Raw genomic sequence first — 27,123 nt, 5'->3', positions numbered from 1 at the left:
GATCCAAATCCAGAATTTGATTCATTATCCAAGGGGGGAAAAACACTAACTGCTTTTTCTATGCCCTAGGATTCCTTCTTACAACTAAAATTGATTTTGTGAAGGACAAATGAATGGGGAGCCTCAGTGAGAACAAGAGAAATACACAAACCTCCTCTAGGCCTTTATCCATCAGGGAATGCCTGCCTCTTCCAGACATCTTTGATAAGTTCCCCAATTTTAAATGGAGAGGGGCTGTTAGAACCAGCACTCCTTTTACCAGTCCATTTCTGGTTTACTAGGGAAGATGGCTGGAGGTACAGTGAAGGACGTGACCTAAAAAACGTGATTCAGGTACGGAAATGTCTTTTTTGAGGTAAAACAGGTAGATGACAAAAGGTATTAGAAACATTGTTGCTACACAGAGCCTGATGACTAAGGTCAATGAAGTTAATCCCTCTAATGAAATCCCAATCCTATGTCTTCCCTTTCAAATGCCTAAAATTGAACAAACAAGGGTGGGGGTGAGGGAAGAGTATTGCATTTTATCTGAAATATATATGAAAAGATCTAACTCTGTAGAATGACCAAAAGAAAAACACATCCAGGAGGAAGTTTTCATTTCCTCCCTCCAAGCCCACAGTTCAGCACTGTTACCCAGTGCACTGTCTGACTGAGGTTCCTGCTAGAGGCCAGAAGAGTTAGTTAGCAATGACCCTGAACCCTGCCAGTGGCAGCACTCATCACAACCACTGGGGAACATAAAAGAGCAGTGCCTGCCCCTCCCACAGGGCACAGCCTGGACATTGGCCATGTTGCAATAGCTCCCCAGGTGATTCTAATTTGTAGCCGGGGGGCTGAGAACCAGTTAGCCTTTATTCCCCATCAGGTGTTCTTTTCAACATTTCAGCACAAACTGTCTCGAGCCTCCAGAAATAGAGAGTACTGTTTGCATAGAATTGACACAACTCAGAAGAAACTGAACAGAAGATTACTGAAAACTTACTTGGAAGCCCTCTGGGATGCTGCCTTTCTGAGGACTTGTTTGTGATTGGACGGGGGTTTGGGGACCAGGGAAGAGGAAGAGCTTGGAGCCGGCACCACTGTTTGTGGCAGAGTGGTTGGCTTCTGGCCACTAGCTGTGGCGCTTGAAATTCTGCAAGCTGCACCGTTATTTATTGTCCATAAATTGGAGTTAGGTAGTGTCTGGCTGCCAAAGATCACCTACGAGAAAAAGAAAAAAATGAAAGATGGAGATGCCCTTCGCGAATTAGTTTGCTGTAAGTCAGTAACTGGTTTGCAATCCTGAGGTGGGACAAAAGGAAATGGGAAACCGTCAAAATTAAGTAATTTTTAAGGAAAAACTTCTCCTCCAATAAAGCCAATGCAGGTTTAGGTTCAGGGAAGGAAAATCTCTTTTAGCAGAGAGTTGAGATTATCTTGCTGAAAGTACACTGGAGTAGGACTCAGGGCGGCTGGGTACTATGTATTGTCCACATGCGTGAATTAGAGAAGCATTTGGTCTCTCTCAGTCTTAGTATCCCTTCATTGTTAAAGTCAACAAGTATTTAATGAATGCCTCTTGCTGGGTATCGAGTACTAGAAATACAGCACAGAACAAAAGTGACTTGAAGCCTGACTCAATTCCAGCCCACTCCCAGAACTCTGAACTCCTCTAGAAGGATCGTACCTTGGAGGAAAGGGAAGGAGCCAGTGTGGCGTAGTAACACCTTGATGACCTAAAGATTAACATAAAACTACACTTGAAAACACTTTCAAAGTAAAATTACTACATGAATAGTAGTTACTATATACAAATACCAGAGCAAAACAAGGGTATTTTCGCTCAGAGGGTAAGCCTACAACTATTAAATAATGACCTAAAAACCATCTAGATGTCACAAACACCAACATGTACCTGCAGTAAGGATGTATTTAATTGTACACTTCCTCAGGGAGAGGCTTAAAAAAACTCTTACAGCTTAATTCACCCCATTAGAAATAGTTTTTTTGTGTCCCAAATTTTGTTCCTGATTCTTCAATTGTGTTAACAGTGCTTTCAATATGCATTGCTTCATAAAAGCTTTAAATGTAAAATAATATTAGGAGGAAAATAGTATAATTGACAAAATACGTAGGACTTTTTATTAAAAGGATTTCTGGCAACTGATATCTATTTGTAGGCACGACATTTTAAGAGGCATGGAAGAAATGTCATTTCCTCATGGCAAGGCCTAAAGGAATAAGTTCAGATGCTCTTACATTCACCTTTTAGGTGAACTTCACCAGGTAAACTTATTTTTTAAGATATAAGAGACAAACTGGGTAGCTTTAGTAAATAAATGTTAACCAACCCTTCTATACTCATGCCTTGGAAGGTCCCATTTCAGGAAACTGTGTCCAAGGGCTCCGGGCTGGGCAGGTATGAGTGGGGGATCAGGGAGGGGGTCTCGTGTGGAGGGAATGTGTTTGGCTGAGAGGCTTGACAAAGAGCACAGTGATTTCACAGGTGGAGGATTGGGGCTTTTTCACACAGACCAACTGGACTGAGATGTTACCCGTCTCTGGAAACCACCCGAAAGGGAAACGAAGAGCTGTTCGCTTGCCTCTATCTCTGACCACAGAAGGGGAGCTGAGGAAGACGTGAGCCCAGGGGCAAAGGCAGGAGCCCGGGGCTGCAGAGTGTGTACATGGGGGTGTACATGGGAGTGGGGGAGGCGAGGGGTTGGGTGATCTGCAGAAACCAAGGGGTGCAGCAGAGGCCAGCTTGTGGGGACTGGCTCAAAAACAAACCCACTCCTTTCAAGCACTGTTTCCATATCTGAGGACCTCAGAATCTGTGGGAGAGATTCAACTGGGAGGAAGGAGGGAGGCAGGAGAGGGCTAACCGAGGCTTCTATTTTCACCACTGCCTCCCAATAAGTGAGCTTAGACTGAAGAGTGCTTGAAAGATGCCTCATTCAGGGTGGGGAGAAAACCAGAACTCAGAATGGGGGCTGAAGAGTCCTATGTCGACCATCCATAAACACGTTCACTGGATGAGTAGGAGAGGAGGACAACCACTGTTAGTGAAATGCTCTTGGAAATAAAAACATTCTTTACTGAGTTAGATTTTTCACACTGTGACGGAACTGCCATCAGTAAGAACATCTATTCAATACATGTTGCCCTGGTGACAACCGTATTTCAAATTCATTGAGTTTTTCTTTTGTTAAAAAATCTTCCGGGGACATCTAAATACAAATAAAAAGATGAATAAAAAGAGCAAGATCAGAACAGTGAGTATAGTAAGCTTCTACCTGAGTAAAAAAGGATACGTACAAACATACATTTATATGCCAATACACACACACAAACATATATACAATGTTGGTATCTGCACAGAACAATTTTGAAAGGCTCTTAAAAATAACTGGCATCCTCCATGGAAAAGAACTGTTAGCTAGGGGTCAGGGGGAGAGGGAAACTAATTTTTTACTATTTATCATTTGTACCTTTTTGAATTTTGTACCATCTATATGTAGTTATTTATTACAAAAATCAATTATTGAAAAGTCAAAAGGAAGTCAAGTTCTAACAAGATTTGAGCAGGTAACAGATTAACTTTCTGAGTACAAATCGAAGTATCCAAATGAAAACCAAGTTTCAGGCAGCTGGTTCTAGGACTTGCCATTAGACTGGGTTGAAGAAGGAAGTGACTGTTCAACACTAACTATGGCTACAAAACCAGATTAGGTCATCAGCGAAAAGTAGACACTCAGGTAAGTGGAAAGGAGCATGGCTCTGCAGTCCAATGTGCTTGGGCTCAAATGCAGGCTCTGTCACTTATACACTGGGTGGCCTCTTCAAGTTACTTAACCTCTCTGAGCTTTAGCTTCCTCATAAAACAATTATAATCACTTGGCTGGATTGTTGGGGATTAAATGAAGATCACATAAGTAAATGTAGCCCAGGCACTCAGTAAAGGTTTCTTGAAATAAATCAAAGTGCCAGGCACACAGTAGAAACTGAAACGCTCCCTTCCTTCCCAAACTACTGCCTTTTACTGAGGAACCAAAGGACGGGCTGATATGTAAGTCTGCTTATCTGTAATGACTTGTGAATGGTAGTTGGTTCTACGTTTTTCAACATAGTTTTCTAGTCTTATAATGATGCTCACTAGCTGCAAAAACAAACTCTTAAAGTGAAAACATATGTGTAGGTTCCCCAGATCATATTTACTCAATTCTCTTTGGCAGAAATGATCTTTCCCTCTTCTAAATGCTTATAAAAATGTATTTGTATGTGTCTTATCACATTTAGCACATTCTACCTTGTATTACAGGCACTTATATATGTACTTTTTTCTGCTTCTGGACAATTCATACTGGAAATACCTGGATTTATATCTGATTAATTTTTGTTTCACTAACTGCCTAGTAGAATGCCTTGTGCATAAAAGGTGCTTAATAAGCATTTACAACATGAATGGAAAAAAAAAAACAACTCACATTATACCAACTATTGATTTTTTTTTTAAGCATCAGTTAAATTCCTATACAAGAAAATAGGCAAGTTTGTGTTTACATAGAGATGTAATCTTGTAATAGGACCATTCTCTGGAGTTTGAATAGTGCCTAGCGTGGTATGTGTTCAACTTATACTCAGCCACAAAATGTAAGTAAGCCCTTCTATAGATCCCAAACAAAAATAAATTCACCTTCCTAGATGCAAATTTTGTGGCAGGACCTTAGACACCAATGTTCCATAAGTAATAAGACCAGTCTTTATCTCAGAACACAAAATAAAATAAATCAGAAGAATTTATTGCTTAGGAGACTCACTTGCTTGGGTACTAATAATTCTTCCTTTCTTCCCAATAAAACTGCCCTGATTTTGTTTGGGTAATAATGTGTGCCCAGCTAAAAAATTACATTTCCCAATCTCTCCTGTACCTTGAGATAACCATGTGACCTAGTTCTGAGTTGTAAACAGAAGTTTCCAGGTACAGGTTCTGGGAAAGCTCTTTAAAGGGGGCAGACTGGGTTGGTTGGTGCACAACTTTTGCCCTTTACTGCTCTTCTTCTCCCCACCCAGAACATAGATATCTACCTAGAGGTGGACAGGCATAGGTAACTTCCATAGGGTGGAAGTTACTTGTTAACGGACCGCAGAGAAGAAAGACAGGAGGAGCACGGGTTCCTGATAGCACCACGGACTTTAGGAGCACCTAGCTCTAGATTTCTGACTATACTGGGGAAAGAAAATAAACCTCTAACTTGTTTAAGCCATGGGTGTGTGTGTGGGGGGGGGTGCCCTATTACATGCAGCCAAGTGGAACCCTAACTGAGCTGAGATATAATTCTCAATCTACCAAAGAGTCAAGCTTGTTTCAGCCTCAATGTAACATGTGCTGCATCTCAAAAAAGCAGATACTTTTTCCAAATACAGTAAAAAGCTTCCAGGTTCTCATTTGTTGTTTGGTGATCATATGCTCATATACTGAATGGGTAATGAAATTATTACAACTCTATGCCATCCAAAACTCCCAAAAGTCAGTAATGTGGACAAGTCCCCAGGTGTTTCACCAAAGCCAAGACTAAGTGGAATGAGATTAAAGTAATCAAATCTGATTAAGAAGCAAACCAGGAAAGTACTCAGGTAATGTTAAAGGCAGACATATAAATAGATGTTTTTAGACTACTGGCAGAAATCAGCCTCCCCAGGTACACCCCGTAGCCTGTATTGGCCCTAATCCTACAACTCTACCAATGACAGATTGTATGAACTGTTTTGTCCTGATATTCATTCAAAAATAAGCAGAAGAATTATATAAAGTTCTCTCCATATAATTTCTAAAAAATGTGAGGTTTGGATATACAGTATTAGCACTCTGCACTTGTGGGTTAACCCAGGGATGGGGGCTGCACCGTCATCAGTCAATGTCCTGGGAATGTGAGAACTGTATAAGCACCAGCTGTATAAGACCTGGTCAACAAGCACAAGCCCTTTGCTTCTTTATTGGGTGTGGGAAACAGCAATGCCTCAGCAAGGAGACTCAGAGAAAACCACAGTTTGAGCGTTGGCTTGGCCACAGACAAAAGACTGGAAAGGCCCTCCTTCTCCCACAACAGAAGGGTACTCGTGGGTGGGAAGGAGGAATTTCTGATAGACAGAACACAGACTGAAACTTGGAAGGTCACAGGGAAGCAAGATCTGAGCTCTCTTACTAGAAAGATAACACTGTTCAGAGATTAAATTCTGGGAGTGTGTGTGTGTGTGTGTGTGTGTGTGTGTGTGCTTTAATTCCTTCCAGAGAAACACCCCTTTTAGCCTTTACTCAGGCTTCTTGGTGATGGAGTAGAGCTGGATGCCTCCCTGCAGTGAAATATCAATAACTCTCTAATTCATTTTTTTGAAAATTAAGGGGGATGAAGCAGGTAAATGTTAATGTCTATTGAGCGGGGTTAACGTCTCTTTGTACCCCTTTTACTCTGATATCAGAAGAGCAAACATTTGGGGCATTATTCTCCCCATATGAGATTTTTACTGTAACTTGGATAAAGTTCCCATTACGTAGCATACAAAGCCACTTCTAGTTCTGGCAGCTCAAGTACTGGGATGGTATATCTTCCTGAGCAGGTAAGGTGCCAAGCACTCATCCTGCTACAACCAGGCCGAGAGCTGCTCAATGCAAAGAACACATTTCGTCTTTTGTGCAACCATATGATACTGTAAAAAGCTCAGGGCCAGGGTGAGGGTGAGGGTAGCTGTTTCTATTTTGGCAAAAGCAAGCTTCCAAAAGGCCTTTGTCCCACCCTGCATGCAGTTCTTGGCTGTCTTCCATTCACAATGTTTGTCAGCTGGAACAAGATTGAAAGCCGAGCAAGAGAAAGAATACAACTTCCGGTACTGCAACAAGGCACTGGGCAATGCTAGGACCTCGACAGGGATGGGGCAGAAACCCTGAAGATGCTCCCGTTCATACACAGAGAGACTGATGACACAAGCACCTGAGACAGGACTTTGAGATGCCAAAGAGATTGGAAGTCCTCTGGCATTCCCTTCCACTTCTAAAACAAATGAAGAAGCTACTTCTCCTATAGCAACTAGGAAAGAAGGCTCTTACTAGTGCAAATCACCTATTCTAAAGGATGTGAATACAGGTGCTTACATGGACAGAACAATTTAGAAGAAACTATTATTCACCAACCAACTGAAAACACTGTGCTTCAGGCAGCCCCTAAATCAACTGTACCTTCTAACATCTGAGAAACAATGCAGGCCACTAAAAACAGATATACTTACATGCCTCAGACTCCTGCATGTACGCAAACCAAAGATACCAGCAGTGTCTCCGAGTTGGGTTTTCAATAGCATTGAGACACTTGAACAGATCTTGGGCTAGGTGTGTGTTACAACCAAAGAAGTCCAACTATGAGGCAGCTGGCTAAGGCCAGGGCTGCAGCCCATGATCAGAAAACCCAGTGAAACTAGCCCTAAGACATCACATGGATGACATTTCCTCACTACAGGCCCACCCCCCATTCTGACAACAGAACTGACTGATAGTCATACATCAGTAGAGGCTCATAGTCTGATGGCAGATTTAGACTCCTATGACTGTAGACTCTGCTTTGCTTTCTATTTCTTTCTCCCACAATGCCCAGCAATATTTGGCAGACCAAAGGTTTTTTGTTTTTTTGAAACACGTTCATTAGAAAAAGGAAAAGTTTTAAAAGTCGTTTCGGGGCTTCCCTAGTGGCGCAGTGGTTGAGAGTCCACCTGCTGATGCAGGGGACACGGGTTCGCACCCCGGTCCGGGAAGATCCCACATGCTGCGGAGCGGCTGGGCCCATGAGCCATGGCCGCTGAGCCTGCGCGTCTGGAGCCTGTGCTCCACAATGGGAGAGGCCACAACAGTGAGGGACCCGTGTACCGCAAAAAAAAAAAAAAAAGTCATTTCGAATTCTACTCTCAGAGATAACCTCTGGTAACATTTAGACTTTTTTCTGTGTATAGTCACTTATTTTCTTTGTATATACATGCATTTCCATGGGCTTACAAAAATGGTATATGATATCTGATGTTTTGGAGACTTTTTTTTCATTCAAATATCTATCTTGAGCATTTTTTCATATATATAAGGGTAGATCTAGATGATTGTTTTTAACGGCTGTGTATTTTCTATCATGGTTTATCATAATTTACTTAACCAATCACCAATAGTAGAATGCTATAAACTGACACAGTAGATCTATATTTGCAGTTAAGGAAATAAGTTCCTAAAACATTTTTAAGTGGGAAAAAGTAGGCCCCCTAAAATCTTACACTTCCATTGTGAAACTACACACATAGTAAGGCTGTCACCAGTTTATTTTGCTATTTAAGAATACTGTTGTGATAAACATCATGTTATTTTTTATACCTTTTGACATATACCAGATCATTTCCTTAAAGTAATTTCCTTGAAGTAGAAGGGCTAGATCAGAAGGCTGCTTCTTCTTTGTCTTTTTTATACATATTCTCAAATTGCCCTCTGTAAAGGCTGTACCAAATACATTTCTGTCAGTATGTTTGGGAGAATAATTCCCTTACCTTTCCTTGATTATTATAAGGAAATACTACGTGTCCCATGGAAAGCTGGCTCATAATTTGATGCTAATGCTGTTTCTCTTTTTTTTTTTTTTAACATTTATAAGACATTTATGCCTTTGGACAAACATATTCTTTTAATCGTTTTACCATGGTACTATTAATCATTCTTTCTCCTCACATCTCTCTCTAGCAATTGTGAAATTAATTTGCTATAATTTTCAGCTGTCCAAACAAGTAAATATTAGTTTAAAAAGGTGTAGCTAATTAATATTTTACGAGCCTTGAACTTCTCCTAAACCACCTTCTTGAATATCATTTAAACCAATTTCTGCTTCTGGCACAGGGGGCTTAACTAAAACCCCAAATTGAAATTATAATGCAATAGCTAAGATGTGGAAGCAATCTAAATGCCCATCAACTGATGAATGGATAAAGAAAATGTATATACATGTGATAGAGCATCACTCAGCCTTAAAAAAAGAAAGAAATCCTGCATAAGTTACAATGAAACTTCAGGACATTATGCTAAGTGAAATAAACCAGCCACTAAAAAACAAATACAACATGATTCCACTGACATGAGGTATCTAAAGCAATCAAACTCATAGAAACACAAAGCAGAATGGTGGATGCCAGGGGCTGAGGGGAGGGGGAAACGGAGCTGTTCAATGCATACAGAGACTCAGTCATGCAAGATGTAAAAGTTTTAGTAATCTGTTGTACAACAATGTGCATATAGTTAACAATACTGTACAACTCACAAAAATTGTTAAGAGGGTAAATTTATGTTATGTGTTTTTTACCACAATGGAAAAAAAGTAATACATAATAAGAGAAATGATTTTTTATTGAGCTTTTATCGTGGTTAGCATTGCTCTAAGTGCTTTACATGTTATAGCCTGTTCCCAATCATTTGAGGTGGGTCCCATCATCAACTCCATACACAGAAGAAGCAACCAGAGCACAAAAAGGTTCCGTAGTTTGTCCATGATGGCAAAGCTACCAAGTAGTAAGTGAGATCCAAGTCATCAGAGGAGTCTGATTTCACAGCCCTACTGTACTACATTGCCTTCCTCATTTATGCTATGCTATGCTTCCTCATTTATGCTATCCCTTTTTAAAGCAAATCCACTGAAATCAAATCTCCCTTCCAAAGCAAATCTAAAGCAAACTTAGCAATGTGTCCAATTTTCACCAGACGCATTTAAAAGACAGAGATTTCCCTCACTTTACTCCAGGAAGAAAAGGTTGAAAAAAATGTGTGTGTAAGCAAATCTTTGTTACTTCTTTTGAAAGTTAAAATATGTAAGTGTATGCGTATGTGAGTCTGTGCGTGTATAATATATAAAGGTAACTTCAAAAGATCAGCAATGACCCCAGATTGAGAGTTCAATTGGTTAAAAAAAAAAAATAACTCATAGCCTCATTTTCAGTTGTCTCTTTTATCTTTTACTTACTATTAGTTTTAGTAAGGCCCTTGTTCTCCTAATAATGTTTGTGTCTTACATCGTCTGATAAGTAAAATGAAATAATTAGACAAGGCAATCTCTGAGTTCTTTACAACTTTAAATTCAGAGTTTATAAATATCTAACTTGTCTTTGTCTTCAAATGTTTAGTTTGTTTTATTTGGCTCAGAATATCACACATTGACCTGTTGTTCATCTTACACAGACTTTGCTGTCATATATACCTGATAAGTTTTTTCCTGTGGCTGCATCCATTGCAGATGGGTGGGGTTCTTTACATTTAAAGATGAGGTCTTTCATCATCTCACGCAAAGTTACTGCTGTGAGTCCCTCATATGCCCACAGACAAACAGAAAAAAGCCACAGGTCACAGAGTGAGGGGAGGGAAGGAAACTGGCCACCAGGCAGCTGTAGCAAAACCACATTTTAAGGATATACAACAAACAAGGTCGATCCCAAGCAGCTGGTAGGTGAAGAGCTGCCTCTTAACAAACCTACAACCAAGTGGAGTTCTTAATTTTGATTCATTGTGTTGACCTTTTCTTTTATACTTGTGTGTATGGGTGTATAGCAGCAGCAACAATAAAAGTGGAATGTCTTATCTGACTGATGATAAATGCATAAAACAAGAAGAAAATGAAGAGTCACTTACTCAGGGGGGAGGGAGGTAGAGTGGAATAGGGCTTCGGAAGCCTCTGACCTGGCTTAGCTATTACAACTGCAATAAGCCAGCTGGGCAACCTTGTGTAAGTTACTTAAACTTTCTGAGCAACAGTTTCCTCATCAGTGGAATGGATATAATACTATATCTAGCATACAAGAGGCACTCACTGTACACCCATTTCACTGCCTTCACCTTCCTCCCTCCAAGATTCCAGAGAGACCCTACTCTAGCAACAGCTTAGAAAACACCCTGGTGGTAACCAAGGGACTTCTATTACTAGTAGTAAGGGATCAGCATAATGAACTGATGTTTATATTGAAATAATGCATTAAGAATCAGATTTCTGGGGACTTCCCTGGTGGTCCAGTGGTTAAGAATCTGCCTTCCAATGCAGGGTTCGATCCCTGGTTGGGGAACTAAGATCCCACATGCTGCGGTGCAACTAGGCCCGCATACTGCAACTACTGAGACCACGCGCTCTAGGGCCTGCGCACCACAACTAGAGAGAAGCCCGCACTCTGCAACTAAGACCCGATGCAGCCAAAAATAAATTTAAAAAAAGAATCAGATTTCTATGGTATTGAAAAAGCAAGCATAATATTAATCATGCAAAAGTGTCAATCTGTGTTATTCACATTGGTAGACACCTGTTGTGTTTCCTGACAGTATTCTCAAAAACACCATCATAGAAACAAAATTAAACAGTATGACCAATGACAACAACAGGGTTGAAAGGATGAAGTGATTATTGAAGAGATAATTCCTATGTTATCAATAACAACCCACACACATGCCCTGAATCTCCAAACTTCTAGAACATATTTCAGGATTCTGCAAGACTCAGTGGTTCCTGACACTGCTCCTAAATAATAAAAGCACAAGGGAGCATAGAGTATGGGCATTTCTAAGAGTTTTAAGTCCTGGAAGACCTTATTAAGACATCTCTTTAAGAATTTGAGGTAACTGGGATAAAAGTTTAGTAAACCTTTTCTTTTGCAACAGTGTATCTGACTAGTAGGAGACTAGTTAAGATACCTGAGATTAACTTTTCAAATACAGTTTTATAGGTGTCAATATGTACTTGTCGATGTACTTGTCGAACGCATGAATTGCAATTTAAAATGTATGTAGGGCTTCCCTGGTGGCGCAGTGGTTAAGAATCCGCCTGCCAATGCAGAGGACAAGGGTTCAAGCCCTGGTCCGGGAAGTTCCCACATGCTGCGGAGCAACAAAGCCCGTGCGCCACAATTACTGAGCCTGTGCTCTAGAGCCCGCAAGCCACAGCTACTGAAGCCCGCGTGCCTAGAGCCCATGCTCCGCAACAAGAAAAGCCACCGCAATGAGAAACCTGCAAACCGCAACGAAGAGTACCCCCCGCTCACCACAACTAGAGAAAGCACGCACGCAGCAAGGAAGACCCAACGCAGCCAAAACTAAATAAATAAAATAAATACATAAATTAAAAAAATAATAATAATAAATAAAAATAAAATGTATGTAACAATACATATAACTATTAGTTATTGAACGCCTGAATATTGTCAGAGAGGTAGTATAGCGCATGATACCCAAGAGCTAGGATGCCGGAGGCTGACACCCCTGGATTCAAAAACACCAGCTCTTCCATTTATTACTTTTGTGAGCCTAGGAAAGTCACATAAGTGATGCTCTGTTTTTATATCTGGAAAATGGGGCTAATAAGAGGGCAGCTGTGAAGATTCACTGTGATAACACAAATACCACTCCAGGTTCAGTGCTTGGCACATGGTAACACCCTGAGGAATATAATCCTCATGAAAACCCACAGCTATACATTATCATCACCATACTAGAGATAAAGAAACCGAGGTTCAAGGAAGTTCAGATAACCTGCCGCAGGTTATGGGCTCAGGTTTAAACAGGATTATCTGACTGCAAAGCCTGTCCACAGTGCCTATTTCTAAACAGCTGAATGTAGTTTTACATGTATTATTTCACGTATTTTCAATGTCTTTTCATTAGGTAAGAAGAAAAGAGTTTGGCTTGGCAAAATCTGCTAAATCAAATGGTTCTAAGAAAATCATAATCATAAACAAGCTATAAACTAAGTGTTATATGAATTTCTGATACAGGTCAGAAGCAAATATAAAATTGAACAAAAGACCCCAAAACCAAATGAAAACAAAACAACAGAGCAGCAGTATGTTAGAACGTTCAAGTCAACCTGCTCCAGGAGCTACGCCTGAGGTCGTGCCCACCCCCGCCCCCGCCCCCACCCCCACCCCAGCCAACCTTCTTCCCAGGTACTCTCCTGGGAAAGACGTAAAAAGACTCCCCCTGCAGAGCCAGTCTGCTTGCCTGCTCTCCCTGTGCCGCGCTGAGGGGCTAGCGTGTTATTGCTGGCTGCCTGGAAAAGCCCGGCGCCTGCTGAATTTCTCTTTCTTTCCCCTCCCCTACAACACAAACACACAGCAGCTGAAGGCCTGGAGAAACAGTATTCACTGCTGCAGGTGGGGCAGAATTTTTCTAGACACATGCAATGAACTTTTAGGAGCAGAATAACAAGACTTGGCTGGGTTTATACGGGAATCCTTTCCACACCTGCGAGACTACGCTCACACACACACACACACACACACACACACACACACAGGCCGTTAGCAAAAAAGCTCATTACACTTGGCCCTCAAGATGCTGCTATTGTACGGAAAGGACCCTTCAGGCGAACACTGAGCTGCCCCCCCTGCCCTGCTTGTCTGGGGACATTAGTCTCTGTTGCCCCTCACCGAATCTGGGTTAGTCTGGTGAAATTGGCCATCTTGGGATGGGGGAAGTAAAGCACAGAGTGGAAGGATTAGAGGAGCTGAGGATGCACGGTTTTTTCCTACCTTGAGTTACCTTACGATGTTGAAAATTAAGTCTACTAAAAATTGAAGGGCTTTGGAAACCAGTGAAAAATTAAGATGTACTTAAAATCCCCTCTCTCCCCCTTTGTTGTTAAAAGAAATTTCAGCAGTTCTTCCTTGGCCATCAAAATATCCTTAATTTTTCTGCTTTTGGGGCTTTTTTCAGTCTGGAGTAGGTAGAGAAGAGAGTGGGAGGGCAGGAGATGGGGGTTGAGAGCAGAGGTTTAACAAAGGATCACTTTAACAGAAACTACTGAGTAATCGCTCTGCCCTGGGCCAAGAATAACATCAGCTCAGCGCTGGCAATTAGAATCAGGTCAGTCAGGCCTCAGAGCCGGTGTAGCCCTCCTCACAGACCCCAGCAGGGAGAGCTACTCATGCTGATGTCACCAGCAGTCACTGCTGCCCAAGAAAGTCCCCCCATTCAGCTGACAGAAAATTTTTTTCTCCTTCTCCTTCAGGGGCAGGAAGCCAGTCTGAGAAGGAAGTGGGAAGCAATGAGGGAAACCGGAGAGAAGACACATTCAGATGTATCAACACACAGAGTCACTGTACCATCCCTAGAATACCAAGATCCTGCAATTTCCTCAACTATCCTGGAACTCATTTTAAATGAATTAATATATGTAAGGCACCTGGAATAGTGCTTGGACCACAGTAAGTGCTTATTAAGAGTTGGCTATTCTTACTAAAACAAAGAGGGAGGAATCTGTCCCATTACTTATCTCTCATCCATCATAAAACTTGAATCCTGGGAGCAGTGGTTGCTGAGCAGAATGTACCCTGATAAGAAGAATGAACAGGAAGTTTTCAAGTTTGGAAAATTTATTGATAAGGAAACTGTAGTAGATGAAGTGAAAAAGATGGAAACAAAGTTCCTATAAAAAAAAAAAGATTGCCTGAAATTTTATAAGGGCAACACTAAATTTTAACAAATCCAGCCTCCCTTTCAAAAGACAGAAGACAAATAAAAGGGAGACATTTCTAATCTCTTTCTCTCTAGCTTAATGGTTCTCCAAGTGTGGGCCCCAGAAGAAAAGGCTTAGCATCATCTGGGAACTTGGAAATAATTGAGGCCCATCCTAAACCTACTGAATCAGAAATGGAGTCAGGGAAGCAATCGGTGTTTTTTTTTTTTTTTTTTTTGTTTTTTTTTTGCGGTACGCGGGCCTCTCACTGTTGTGGCCTCTCCCATTGCGGAGCACAGGCTCCAGCTCAGCGGCCATGGCTCAGGGGCCCAGCTGCTCCGCGGCATGTGGGATCTTCCCGGACCGGGGCACGAACCCGTGTCCCCTGCATCGGCAAGCGGACTCTCAACCACTGCGCCACCAGGGAAGCCCGCAATCGGTGTTTTAAGAGACCCTCCAAGGGGTTCTGCTGCTCAAAGCCAAGGATCTGCAAACTACGGCTTGCAGGCCAAATCCAGCCTGCCATCTTTTTTGTAAATAAAGTTTTATTGGAAAACAGCCACACTCATTCATTTACATGTTGTCTATGGTTGTTTTCATTCTACCATGGTAAAACTGAGTAGTTACCACAGACCCTACGTACAGCCTGCAAGGCCTAAAATATTTACTATATGACCATTCACAGAAAAAGCTTGCTGACCCTTTCTCTGATTTAGAATGGTTTTTTTTTTAAATTGCTAGTTTTACCCATCAGTGTGTAAAAGCTCATAGTTTCAATCTTGTCTTATTTTGTTTATCATGCTCTCTATCAAATGGACTGGATCACACCTATTTCCTTGTACCTCTGGCCCTGGAAGCCTCCGCCAATGGCTCCAGGTGACTTTCCTCTCCCAGGTCCATGCTACAGGACCAGTCTTTTGTAGGGGTGATTCGGTACATGAAAATTCCTAGATTTATGAGTGAAATGCTAGACAGAAATGAGGATCAAAGCTTACACTGCATGAATGGTTAGAGATGCCCATTTCAAAACTCATATCCTGAATCAGAGTTTTCCTCCTTGAAATTAATACCTACAAAAAGCTATCTAAAAAATAAATTAATTAATTAATTAAAAAAAAAAAAGCTGGCTAAGTGCAGAAAGGATGGAGAACTTCCTCTGCATGTAATGCAAGAAAGGCTGCATGATTATTTTTCCAACAATATTTTTAGGAGATCACTATGAAAGGCACTGTCTGTCCATGTATGATATGATATGATATGATATAATATAATATAATACAATACAATACAATACAAGGCCCCTTTTAATGTCCTGGTCCATAAAGACATCTCTCTTGTGAATGGATACTAGGTAAATCAGATTTCAATTCTACTCACTGCTCTCAAACAGGCAATTAACCAAATTGTTAGTTATATCAATGGCTACCTACACTTTAGAAAATTGAATCCAAAGCATAAGAAGTTCCTCAGAGAAACCACCTCTATCTAAAGGGGTTAACCCAAGGACAGACATATAGGACATCCTGAGAAGGCAAACCATGTTTCAAGCAATCATTTGGTTGTAATTATAGGGGTCAGGTCTAGCACAGTCACAAGGTGAGCTAAAAACACAGGCTTAAAAATCTAATTAGGGCTTTGCTCCTTCTGTGGAGTGTTTCTTAATGTCCTCTGAAATAAAGCGCTCTAAGGTACTATTCTTCATGTTAGAACACTTACTATCTTATTTGCTATTTTATTAGTTACAAACTCTTCAAGCTAATAGAATTTAGTTTCCTTCTCTCTCCCCCACAGTCCCAAACTTCACGCTTACTCATTTTGACCTAAGTCAACTGTGGATTAGAAGAATGGGGGAAAAAATAAAATGATGTTATAAACATATATAAAATTATGATAAAAGATTTTCTGTTCCCTCTCCAGAAGACACGAGATAACTCCCTTCTTGGGAGTGCTGACTCCTCCCTAAAACAGGCATTCTGACAGATTCTAAAAAACATATTTTCCATATACTTCATAGTTCAGTGAAACTCAATCAGTATAATCCTCAGTAAAAAAAAAAAAAAATCCACACAAGAATAGCAGTACTCTGAATTTTCAAAGGAATGTGACTTGCTGGAAGCTAATCAAAAGAATGAGAAGGACTTACAAATGAAGCAGTTTCTAAAAGTGAAAATCAGCAAAACTGTCTCTCTTTCCTCAAAACCTCAGTGCTCTGCAAATCACCTCCTTTTTTTTTTCTTTAATCATCCACCATTTCAAGGTATGGAAGCATTAAAAGGGACCAACCGTCTAGATGCATTAGAGCCACAGATTATACTCAAACAAGGGGAATAAGGCTATATATATTTCCACTATCCAGCGTCTGATTAAGTTGGCATTCTTAAGTAATCTGAATGGCAGGGGGTTCAGAAGTTTAAAAAGTTTTAAGAAATTTACACAGATTGAAAAAAAACTAAGGTATACTGCGGAAGAAAAATTTAAATGGAGTTGTTATTGCTAAGAGGGCTCTCTAAAATGGAGCCAGGAGGCCATTGAGGAAGTGTGACTTTTGCACATCTCAGCAGGGATGCAATTTGAACTTCGACCACTTCTTGTCTTAACATAGGAATCCAGAACATCTGCCCAATGTTCCAGAAACTCAAGATACTTAGTGGACCCTTACACTCTAAACCAACTTGTGATAGCCTATTTATTTATTGGACCCTTACCCTAAAATAACTCATAACTGCCTGTCCTTTAAGGATAAATATTTCCTTTCGTGCATCAGGATCAATCATAATTCTTGAACAACCTTGTGGCTTTTGCCTTTGTAAGCCCCTGACTTTTTTCGCTTCCTTGGAATAATCTTTTGGTATTACCCAAATCTGTCTCCTGCATTGGAATCCTTAAGACCCCAAATAAAGCTCTTGGGGATTCCCTGGCGGTCCAGTGGTTGAGACTCCATGCTTTCACTGCCGATCCCCGGTCAGGGAACTAAGATCCCCACAAGCCGTGCAGCACGGCCAAAAAAAAAAAAAATTTTTTTTTTTGTTTGCAAACTGGCCTAAATGCCTCCGCTATCCCAAAGACTATTTAAATAAGGAAATTTCTACATGGCAGAGGGCAGTGTGATGATGCTATATTCCATGCTTTACAGATAAGAAGTCTGGATTTTTCTCCAGTAAAAATGACCTAAAAAGCTACTTCACAAATGCCTGGGGACTTCTCTGGTGGTGCAGTGATTAAGACTCCGCGCTCCCAATACAGGTGGCCCGGGTTCAGTCCCTGGAACAAGATCCCACATGCTGCAACGAAGAGCCAGCATGCCACAACTAAGACCTGGCTGGCGCAGCCAAATAAATAAATAAATAAATAAATATTTAAAAAAACAAACAAACCCTTAAACAAATGCCTGCACTTAACGATTTCTCAATTCCAATGAATTAATATAATATACAGATTATACTATCACAGATAAGATGATCAAGTGGTGAATGACACTGAAAAAAATAAAAATTTCTCTGGACCTGGACGGCATTTGAAAAAACAAAGAGAGAGAGCATAATGATAACTGTTTTATAGAGAAGAAAAAAAAAACTTGGGAACATTACCTTAGCCTTTGAGTGAATATTAATTTTGCACACACTAATGCACACTACAAGAGCAAATGACAAGAGATCAAGCTGATATAAGCTATTTCTTCACACAACCAAATATCAGGGAAGCTCACAGAATCAGTACGGATTCAGCCCAGCAGAACATGTAGAACATGGTAACTGATTCTAATGATAATTCTGAGTCATCAGGAAGAAGTTAAGTCTTCACGGCCTGACTTTTTTGTGAAGTCATCCTTTCTCTGTAATTGGGGCCATACTGATTCGCTAGTGCAATATACTTATATAATTCCCTTACGCATATACTCAGGAGTTTGTCATTTTATAGACAGTGAGTAGGAATTAATATTTCAGTAGAGTGTAAGTTCCACTACAACAAGAATTTTTGTGTCTATTGTTACATTTTTGTATACGTTGTTCTATGTACAAACTGTTAAACCAGAAGACCAACGACCTAGATTAAGACCATTTCCTATAAGAACCTGAAAGTTATTTATTCCTTGAAAATCTTGATAGACCATAAAGGATTAATGTGTGCTTAAATAGACCAAGTCAATGAAGGCAAGGAAGTAGTACATTTAGAAAAAAATCTTTAAAATGCTAGCTTTTAGGTATCTGGGAATTAGACCCTTTGGGAAATTACTGAACTAAGATCAGGCAACAGAAAGGGTAAATACTACAAAAGAGATTTTTGTGGAGGAACATTCATTCAAATGAAAGAAAGAATGTCAAAATTGGTTCGAGATCACTTTCCCACAAAGCCAATGTAGATTCAGAACATTTCTTCCCCGTGGGTAGATTCCCCATGAACCATTCAAGCCATGGTGGCATTGGTAAACTTTTGAGAAACTATCCCCACATTTCTCATGAAAAAAAAAAAAAGATTTTTTTTTTTTTTTTAAATCAACAGAAGGAAGATATTAGCACATGGAAAAGCCTTATCTTGAATTACCTGGTGCCGGGTTCGACTCTGGTCCAGAAGCTGCCGGGACTGAAGTTTTTGCTGTTCAAGTTGTTGCAGGGCAAAATGGAGTTGGTAGCTCCCTACTGTGGAGTGGCACCTGTGCTGCGGGACCACCCCTGTAGCCTTGCTATACGCGTTGTTCTTTACCTCTCCCTCCCAGGCAAAGCCACCTGTTTGGAGGCTCCTGAAGAGAAAAGAAAGCAGATTTCTTAGAATGGTTGTGTGAACAATGAAGGTAAGGAGAGAAATATTTCAGTTATTTTTCCTTTATAGAACTGAAAGCAGTTTGGAGTTACAAATCTGTTTGTGGGATAAATTATCTGACTTGCCTATGAAATCGCAGCTCCATGAAGACAAAGGCGGGCTGCTCTGCTCTCCATTCTATTCCTAGCGCTTTGCCATAAGGCTTCGCACGTGCTCAGCACACAAAAATATCTGTTGAATGTGAAATAATTAAAATAGCAATTTCACTCCCCTGTGATTGTCAAAAGGACCTCGACGAGGAGCCCAGAGAGCTTCAAATGAAGGATGGTAGGTTATTTCAAGGTAAGAACAGAGGAACAATCATCTTATCTAAACATCAACTTCAAAATTATAGGGGTGAATTGTGCGAGAGTCTTGGTTTTTCTTAGCCACCTATTAGTCAAATACCTAAATTTTTAAAATAAGTGTTTGTATTTGAGCTTATGTCCCCGTATCATGGGATAACATAACTGGTGTGAGAAGATACATTTTTCCTTATTCTGAATTCATCTCATCAGGGTCCCCAGCCAGGTTGACATTTAGCCTACACACATTGAAGACGTTATGCTAAGTGAAATAAGTCAGCCAGACAAGGGCAAATATTGTATGATCTGTGCTAGAATAGTCAAATTCATGGAGACGGAAAGTAGAATGGTGGTTGTCCGGGGCTGTGGAGACAGGGGAATGGGGAGTTATTGTTTAACGGGTGTTGAGTTTGACCTTGGGATGATGACAGACGTTTTGGAGACGGTTGCACAACACTGTAAACATATGAAATGCCACTGAATTGTACACTTAAAAATGGTATATTTTATATTATGTATTATTTTACCACAGTTTTTTTGAAAAGGTCCCCATTTATTTTTAGAACAGTCTTATTTGGAAATCCTTCCATCTCCTTAACATTTTGGCTATTCATCTCTGAACCTTCTTTAACTACCTAGTATTTTTGTTTTTTTCCTTTTAGAGTTACAGTGACCAGAAGATTGTACACAGAAGAAACACAAAGAGTGTCATAGTGAACAACCTTATCCCAAAACCTTGGTGAATGGTGCTTAGAGAAATAAAACAGTGCCTAATTCAAGAGACATATTCATAGTGATTTAAATCATCGTGTTATTCTTCCCTTTGTAAACATCCTTTGGTGTTAATGGTCATTTCGGTGGCAGAGATGCAACAACACATGGGGTGAGTTTACACAGAACCTTCCTGAGTCCTGACCTACGGCTGCCTGGTTATTAACAGCCTGGGTCCTTGTGACCTCAACAGAGCCCTGTGGGAGGGAGCAAAGTGGGATGTCTTCTGAGGCCAGAAGCCCACGCTCCTCTCTTGCCTGGGGGGACCTCTCTCTCATAGCTTGGTCATTTTGGGTCTCTGCTTTGGTTTCTCTACCTCTCTCAAAGAGATTTCCAGACACAGAGTTAAGGGAAAGTCTGTGTAATATATTCTGAAGTCCACGGATGAAAGGTTTTCTACTCACATAATCTCACCTCTGATATGTCACATCCCTTGCTCACCTCCTCCCACAGTTTGGCTCCCACAGTTCAGTTGCACAATTACACACATTCAGCTAATCTTCCTGGAGGACAGTACCAAAAAGCTCAGAGCTTGCTTATTAATTTTTTTTTAGTATGACATTTGATCTTCCGTGATCCCTCTTGAATCGTCTCAGTGTGTGTGTTATTAGACATGATTTTTCCCAAGGGGCTTCTAGAGATGTGAGGAAATATGGAGACCAAGGATCACATGTAAATAAATACCCGACTATGTGAATAAAATGTTAATATTATTCACAAAGTGAAGTGCTGAGTGGGAGTCAAATAGGACTTCTGGGGTTAAGAAGGGAGGGGCCAGAGGAAACCATGATCTCTGTTCTCATTAGTGAGGGAAGAGAAAAGCTTACTGAAGATACAGCAAATAGCAAAGGGAACCAAGTGAGCTCTGAGTGGAAGGCGAGGCAATGGAGCAAGGTATTCAGGTGTAAATGAAAAGCAGGCTCAAGGCAGGAGTGAGCTGATCCAATGAACACATGAACACACGGAAGAGACAGATAATACAGCAGGAACTGCCTGGATGAATAACCCTGAGACTTCCATACCAATTAAGGCAGGAATTTGAATCTAGAATGAAACTATTATTTATGATAACCGGGCCCAAGGTTAGAAAATTCATCAATTGTGATTCTGCTTCCATTCCTGGCTCGCTGGTTACAGAAGTTTGTAGCCACAAGAGGCAATCCAGACTTAGGGATTCGATATTTAAGGATTTATATAACTATGTAGCTTATATCAGAATTCTCCTCACGGGCTAGCTAGGTTGGTTGTATTTTCTAAATACTGCTTTCATAAACAATATTCCTAGCAGGCATTTACTTTAATGCCTTCTTGCTGTAATCAGAAATCAGAGTCTGTAACTAGGCCCCCTTGTTTGGAGGTGACCAGGGACAGAGCCTCAGCAGGGGTCTGTGGATGTGTAAGGGGCAGGACAGTGGGCAAGAGAAGATCAAACGAGGGACTCTGGATAGAGGAGGTTTATTCGTCTAACTGCACACACACTGAACAGACTGCAACAACATAAGCTTTTGTAGTGAAAGCTGTTTTTAATCTCATCAGTAACATAAGTGCAGTCTCCAAGCCACAGAAAGAAGTTGCTTAAGCAAGTGGAGGCTATTAGCAAAGAGGAAGGAATTTTTACAGTGCAACACTGGATGGGTGCAGGAGTGCTCAGCTGTCTAACGCAGTGTGGTCAGTGCCATGAGAAACCTGCTTGCTTTGAATTCCAGTGGGTGTTACTCAGGCCACGGTATCTCACAGTTAAAGCACAGGCTTTGGGGGTTTACAATATGCAAGTGTTGTAATGACTGACACGGAGGACACCAGGTGCACTGTTACTTGGGTTTTGCCTGAGATTACATATTGACATAGTCCTTTCTATGGCAGCTATGAGTTTCCATTTCCATCCAAAATTCCGTTCCATTTTCTTGAACCTCAGTTCATTCTAGTTTACTAGTAATACATTTTCTACTCCCACCAAACTTTTGAGATTCAAGTATTCTCTATAAAATTTAGTTGTTATGTTATTCTTTGCTCAACACTAACATATAATATTGTATACGTTCTCTATAAATAACTTCTTACACTTCTTTATTATTTCTAGAGTAGGACAGACAGACTCAAAAGAGTTAGCTGTGGGAATGCCCTGGATGTTTAACAACTGATTCAAATTCAAAGATTCAAAGTGAACTATGCTGTGTCTTGTCCTGACTACATATGCAGCTAATTGCCAACAATACGGCGAATTTTTCTAAACCACGCATCCTCTTATTAGAATGTTGTCTTACTTTCTGTATTACACCGTGGCACTGCAGGGCTAAATGTTTCTCACCATCACTGCCCTTCCTGCAGCATGCCCTATCCCCTCCAACTTCTAGCCAAAACACACTAAAGGGCTGTGTCTTTCTCTCTGGTTTAATATCTGTTCCATCAAATGGATGTTGGTTGTAAGGAACTCGAAGGAAATCTGTAAAATGCACGGGTCTTTAGCAAAGCAAAAACTCCTGAGCAGGCTGTTGCCCTCTTCATAAAGATATGCTTTCAGTGTCAAGATGTCCCAAGAATGGGGAATTCCCTGGTGGTCCAGTGGTTAGGACTCCGTGCTTCCACTGCAGGGGGCACGGGTTTGATTCCTGGTGGGGGAACTAAGATCCTGCAAGCTGTGCGGCACAGCCAAAAAAAAAAAAAAAAAGATTTCCCAAGAATGATGTGATGTCTCAAGATGGTACGGTAGGGATGAGATGGAGGAATGTGACAGCTGTACAAAGAGTATGATTCCGCGTCCATTTCCCCAGCTTCCTCCACCCAGTCCGAGCAAAACCTGAGCGACCACGTACGAGGACGTCTTTGCCCTCTTCAGGGTGTTGGCAAGTGTGTGGGTGTGCTTTCAACTGTCCTAATAATGGGGGTGGGGGATTACTTACATTTAATAGGTAGAGGTCAAGTGTGCCAAATGTCAAAAAATATAAGGCAAAGCCAGCCCTGTGCTAGGAAAATATGTGCTTCTCAAAATGCCAATGGTGCTTCTAATGAGAAACACTGTAAGGCCATGAAGGAGGTGCTTTCTGGGGACAATCTTACTATTTCTTGGTAAGAAAGAATATCTACCCACCTCCATGGCACTTATTCCACTACATGTTATGGAATGTATAGATACTCAAGGATGGCAGAGGCTACATTTTCTTTGCCTATAAATTTTCAATCTCAAACAAAGTAGTTGGGACACACAGTAAGTGCTGGAAAGGTGCTGTAAATGCCTAAAATCCTACAAATGACAGAAGAACTCCCACGAGCTGTACAAAGCAGTGCTGGCCAGAATAAGGAAGCTATGTGATCAGAGAGTCATTATAAAATGTGGTGGGGAACCCCCTTAGCTTTGGGGGGTATTTCCAAGGACAAAATCAGAGTGATTCTTCATGGAGTGTTGTGTGTCCCATTCCTAATCCTTCCCAGGGCAGCTGGGGTGGGATCACATCTACAAACACCAAATGGATGAGGAGAGACTAGACAGACGCTATTGCAGCCTTTATTACATCCAACTTCTCTATCTTTATTATTCTTAAACTTTCCTCTTCTGTAAAGTGGGGATATGATAATAGTACCTATCTCATAGGGTTATTGTGGGGATTAAAGAGCTAACACAAGTGAAAGTACAGGCACATAGGAAGGGCTCCAAAAATATACTACCACCACCACCATTACTACTATTATTACTATTCATTCCCCTCCCAAACAATTCCATTTCACTGCTGCCCTACAGTTCTTTAAGTTAGTATATAGAAAACATAAATTTGGCCATTTTCCACCAGAGGATTCTGTGTTGCAAAGTTAACACAATCTAGTCATGACTACAGTATTTGTTGTGAGGTCAAAAGTGCTCCAAGTTACTAAAAAGAAAAGCCCTGATGTATAGTGTATACAAATGGTTATTATAATTGTATTGCAATGCTCTATGCTGAGGACTACAACAGGTTATCTGGAAAGGGATGGATTTTCCTCCTCTTCAATCCACAAGTGAAGGGGGCACCTATATAATCTACCCTGGTAAGCAGTCAGTTTTCTGCTCAGTCCTCCTTCCTGATCCTCCATTAGAGCCGATCATCTCAGAGATTGAAGGTGTGATCTACAAGCAGCCATCAGTCTACCTTCTTCTACTCTTCACTGGCCACCTCAGAGAAAGGACTTTCTGTTTACACTGCCTGTTTCTGTCCTAACATTCTCCCCAGTCTTTCAGCGTGCTTTCCATCCATATAAATATAGTGGCTTCCTTTTTTTTGTTCTAGACGGTGCTCAAGGGAGAGTGAGAGTGAACTGGACAGGTCTCTGGAACTCCTAAAACTCATGATCCCAAAGGGGAGTCCTACCCTCCACTTTCAGAAATAAGGAAATAGAACCCTCTCTATTTTATTATAGCTCCAGCATTCACCATCTTGTAGTTAAATCAAAGGCAAAAAACAGAAAACATTCAAAAGTTTCTGTTGGACTTATGCTTCTGAGCAAGTAGAAAGTTTCAAGAGACTGTCACTTTTACCTTAAAAAAATAATAAGCTGGGCTTCCCTGGTGGCGCGGTGGTTGAGAGTCCGCCTGCCGATGCAGGGGACGCGGGTTCGTGCCCCGGTCCGGGAGGATCCCACATGCCGCGGAGCGGCTGGGCCCGTGAGCCATGGCTGCTGAGCCTGCGTGTCCGGAGCCTGTGCTCCGCAACGGGAGAGGCCACAACAGTGAGAGGGCCGCGTACCGCAAAAAAAAAAAAAATAAAGAAAGAAAAATAATAATAAGCTGAATAAGCTGCTAAATCATACTTATTTCAAACCTAACAAAATGCCGAGGACATACAGTAAACCTAAATGAATATAATCCCAGGAAGTGACAAGCTCTTCACTTTTAGCCAGGATGGCCCCTGGGAGGAGGAGGAATGTGTCATAGACGGGGGTTAAGGCACTACCAGCTAAACTGCTGACGAGCTTTTAACACCTGCATGTGGGCTGGTATGATATTTTAGAAGCCCCAGCATAGAACGAATCTGTAGCCACCCATCAACTCTTTCATCAATTGCATGGGGACACTGAAGGCTGGGGGATGGGGAGGGACTGATTAAAGTCCCTTTCAGAGAAACTGTGGATATTGTTCTTTGACCTTCACCAAAACTCAACATGTAGTAGAGTCTAAAAGTTAGTATTGTAGAATCTGAAACCAAATCAACGAGCTTTTCATACTCTGCTGGTCTATCCTGCATTTTGAATGGATCTTGTATCCATATGAGATTTTTGTAACATCAAGCATTAGTCTTTAGGAATACTGGTTCACTGAGTGATGCAGACCTTCCAAATGTTGACATATTTCATTATACAATATTAAAAAACCATATTTGTTAGTATCACTCCAATCTCACCAGAAGGAAGGTGTCAAATTCATAGGGGTGAATATAAGTTTTTCAAAATTCTTTGCACAAAAGGATCTTTAGAATCTTACTGGTGGTCCCATCCTGGCCCCAAGACATCTGCAGCCAGAGGTGAATTTAATCTAATTAAAGCTACAACAAAGTCCAGACCCAGCTTAATTATCAGATTGGCTCAACCCCTTCTCCCTTTGCCCCTTTCCCACACATTAGCAGCCTGAGAAAAGGATGAGCATGGCTTTTTTTTTGGGGGGGGGGGGGCGAGGGTGTGTGTGTGTGAACATTATTTACTTAAGTCTGTGGTTTTACCTAAAATGTCCAGCACACGATTAGTAATTATAAAAGACATGCAGAAGCAAGAAAATATGACCCATGTAAGAAAATGGTCAATAGAAGGACACTGAGAGGTGTTACAGATGTTGGACTTAGCAGACATGAACTTCAAAATAACAATAATATGTAAAAGAGTCTAATGTAAAAGGTGGGAAACACATATAAACAGATGGAGGATTTCAAGAGAGAGATGAAATCTTTCAAAAAACAACCAAACAAAGATCCTAGAAATGAAAAAATATAAAATCAGAAATGAGGAGTGCATTCAAAATGATTAACAGCAGACTGGACACAGTAGAGGAGAGTATCTAACAGGTATAAAATTGGAATCCCAGCAATTGAGAAGAGAGAATGGGGCAGAAGAAATATTTAAAGAGATTAGGGCTGGGAATTTCCAAAGTTGATTGTAGACATTAACCTAAAGACCTGAGCTGCTCTGCAAATCCCAAGCAGAATACGTACAAAGAAATCCACACGCAGGCAGATCACAGTCAAACTGCTGAAACTAAAAATAAAGAAAAAAAAATCTTAAAAGCAGCCAGGGTGGCGGGGTGCTCGGTGGTAGTGGTAATATTACATACAAAGGAACAGCAATGCAAATGATTAGCTGACTTATCATTAAAAAATGATGGCCAGAAAACACTGGTGAGCTATCTTTAAAGTGCTGAAAGGAAAACAAAAAGAACTGCCAACCTAGACTTAAACATTTATACAATACTGTCAACCAACTCAATCTATTTGATAATTATGGAAAACTATACCCAACAACTTCAGAATACATATTCTTTTCAAGTGCATGTGGAACATATACCAAGACAGTCTAAATGCTGGGTCATAAAACCAATCTCGATAAAAACTGAAAGATCAAAATCACACAGAGTACACTCTAACCAGAATGGTATTAAATTAAAAATCAATTAATTTTATATCTTTAAAACAATAAGATATCTAAAGAATTCCCAAATATTTGGAAATTAAACAACACACTTTAAATAACCTATGGATCAAAGAAGAAATCACAAGAGAAATTAGAAAATGTATCAAACTGAATGGTAATGAAAT

At 40.7% G+C, this 27,123-nt stretch overlaps 1 protein-coding gene across 18 annotated transcripts in view; it reads right to left on the bottom strand.

Annotated features, from left to right (window-relative positions):
- TTLL5 (tubulin tyrosine ligase like 5) overlaps positions 1-27,123 on the bottom strand; it is a 309,168-nt gene that overhangs the window by 80,455 nt on the left and 201,590 nt on the right. For 16 of the 18 annotated variants that reach the window (XM_033408371.2, XM_049706827.1, XM_033408745.2 and 13 more), the window contains 2 exons: positions 19,023-19,218; positions 986-1,203 (listed from right to left, as the gene is read on the bottom strand). In XM_033408371.2, the coding sequence (XP_033264262.2) occupies positions 986-1,203; positions 19,023-19,218 (414 nt within the window). Of the gene's footprint in view, positions 1-985; positions 1,204-19,022; positions 19,219-27,123 lie in introns of those variants that run through there. The other 2 variants (XM_033408883.2, XM_033408941.2) reach the window with 2 other exon arrangements.

Source organism: Orcinus orca, chromosome 2 (assembly GCF_937001465.1).
Source record: "Orcinus orca chromosome 2, mOrcOrc1.1, whole genome shotgun sequence".
Lineage (NCBI taxonomy): Eukaryota > Metazoa > Chordata > Mammalia > Artiodactyla > Delphinidae > Orcinus > Orcinus orca.
Note: the sequence above shows the minus strand (reverse complement) of the source record. Positions and strands in the feature narration are given on the sequence as shown.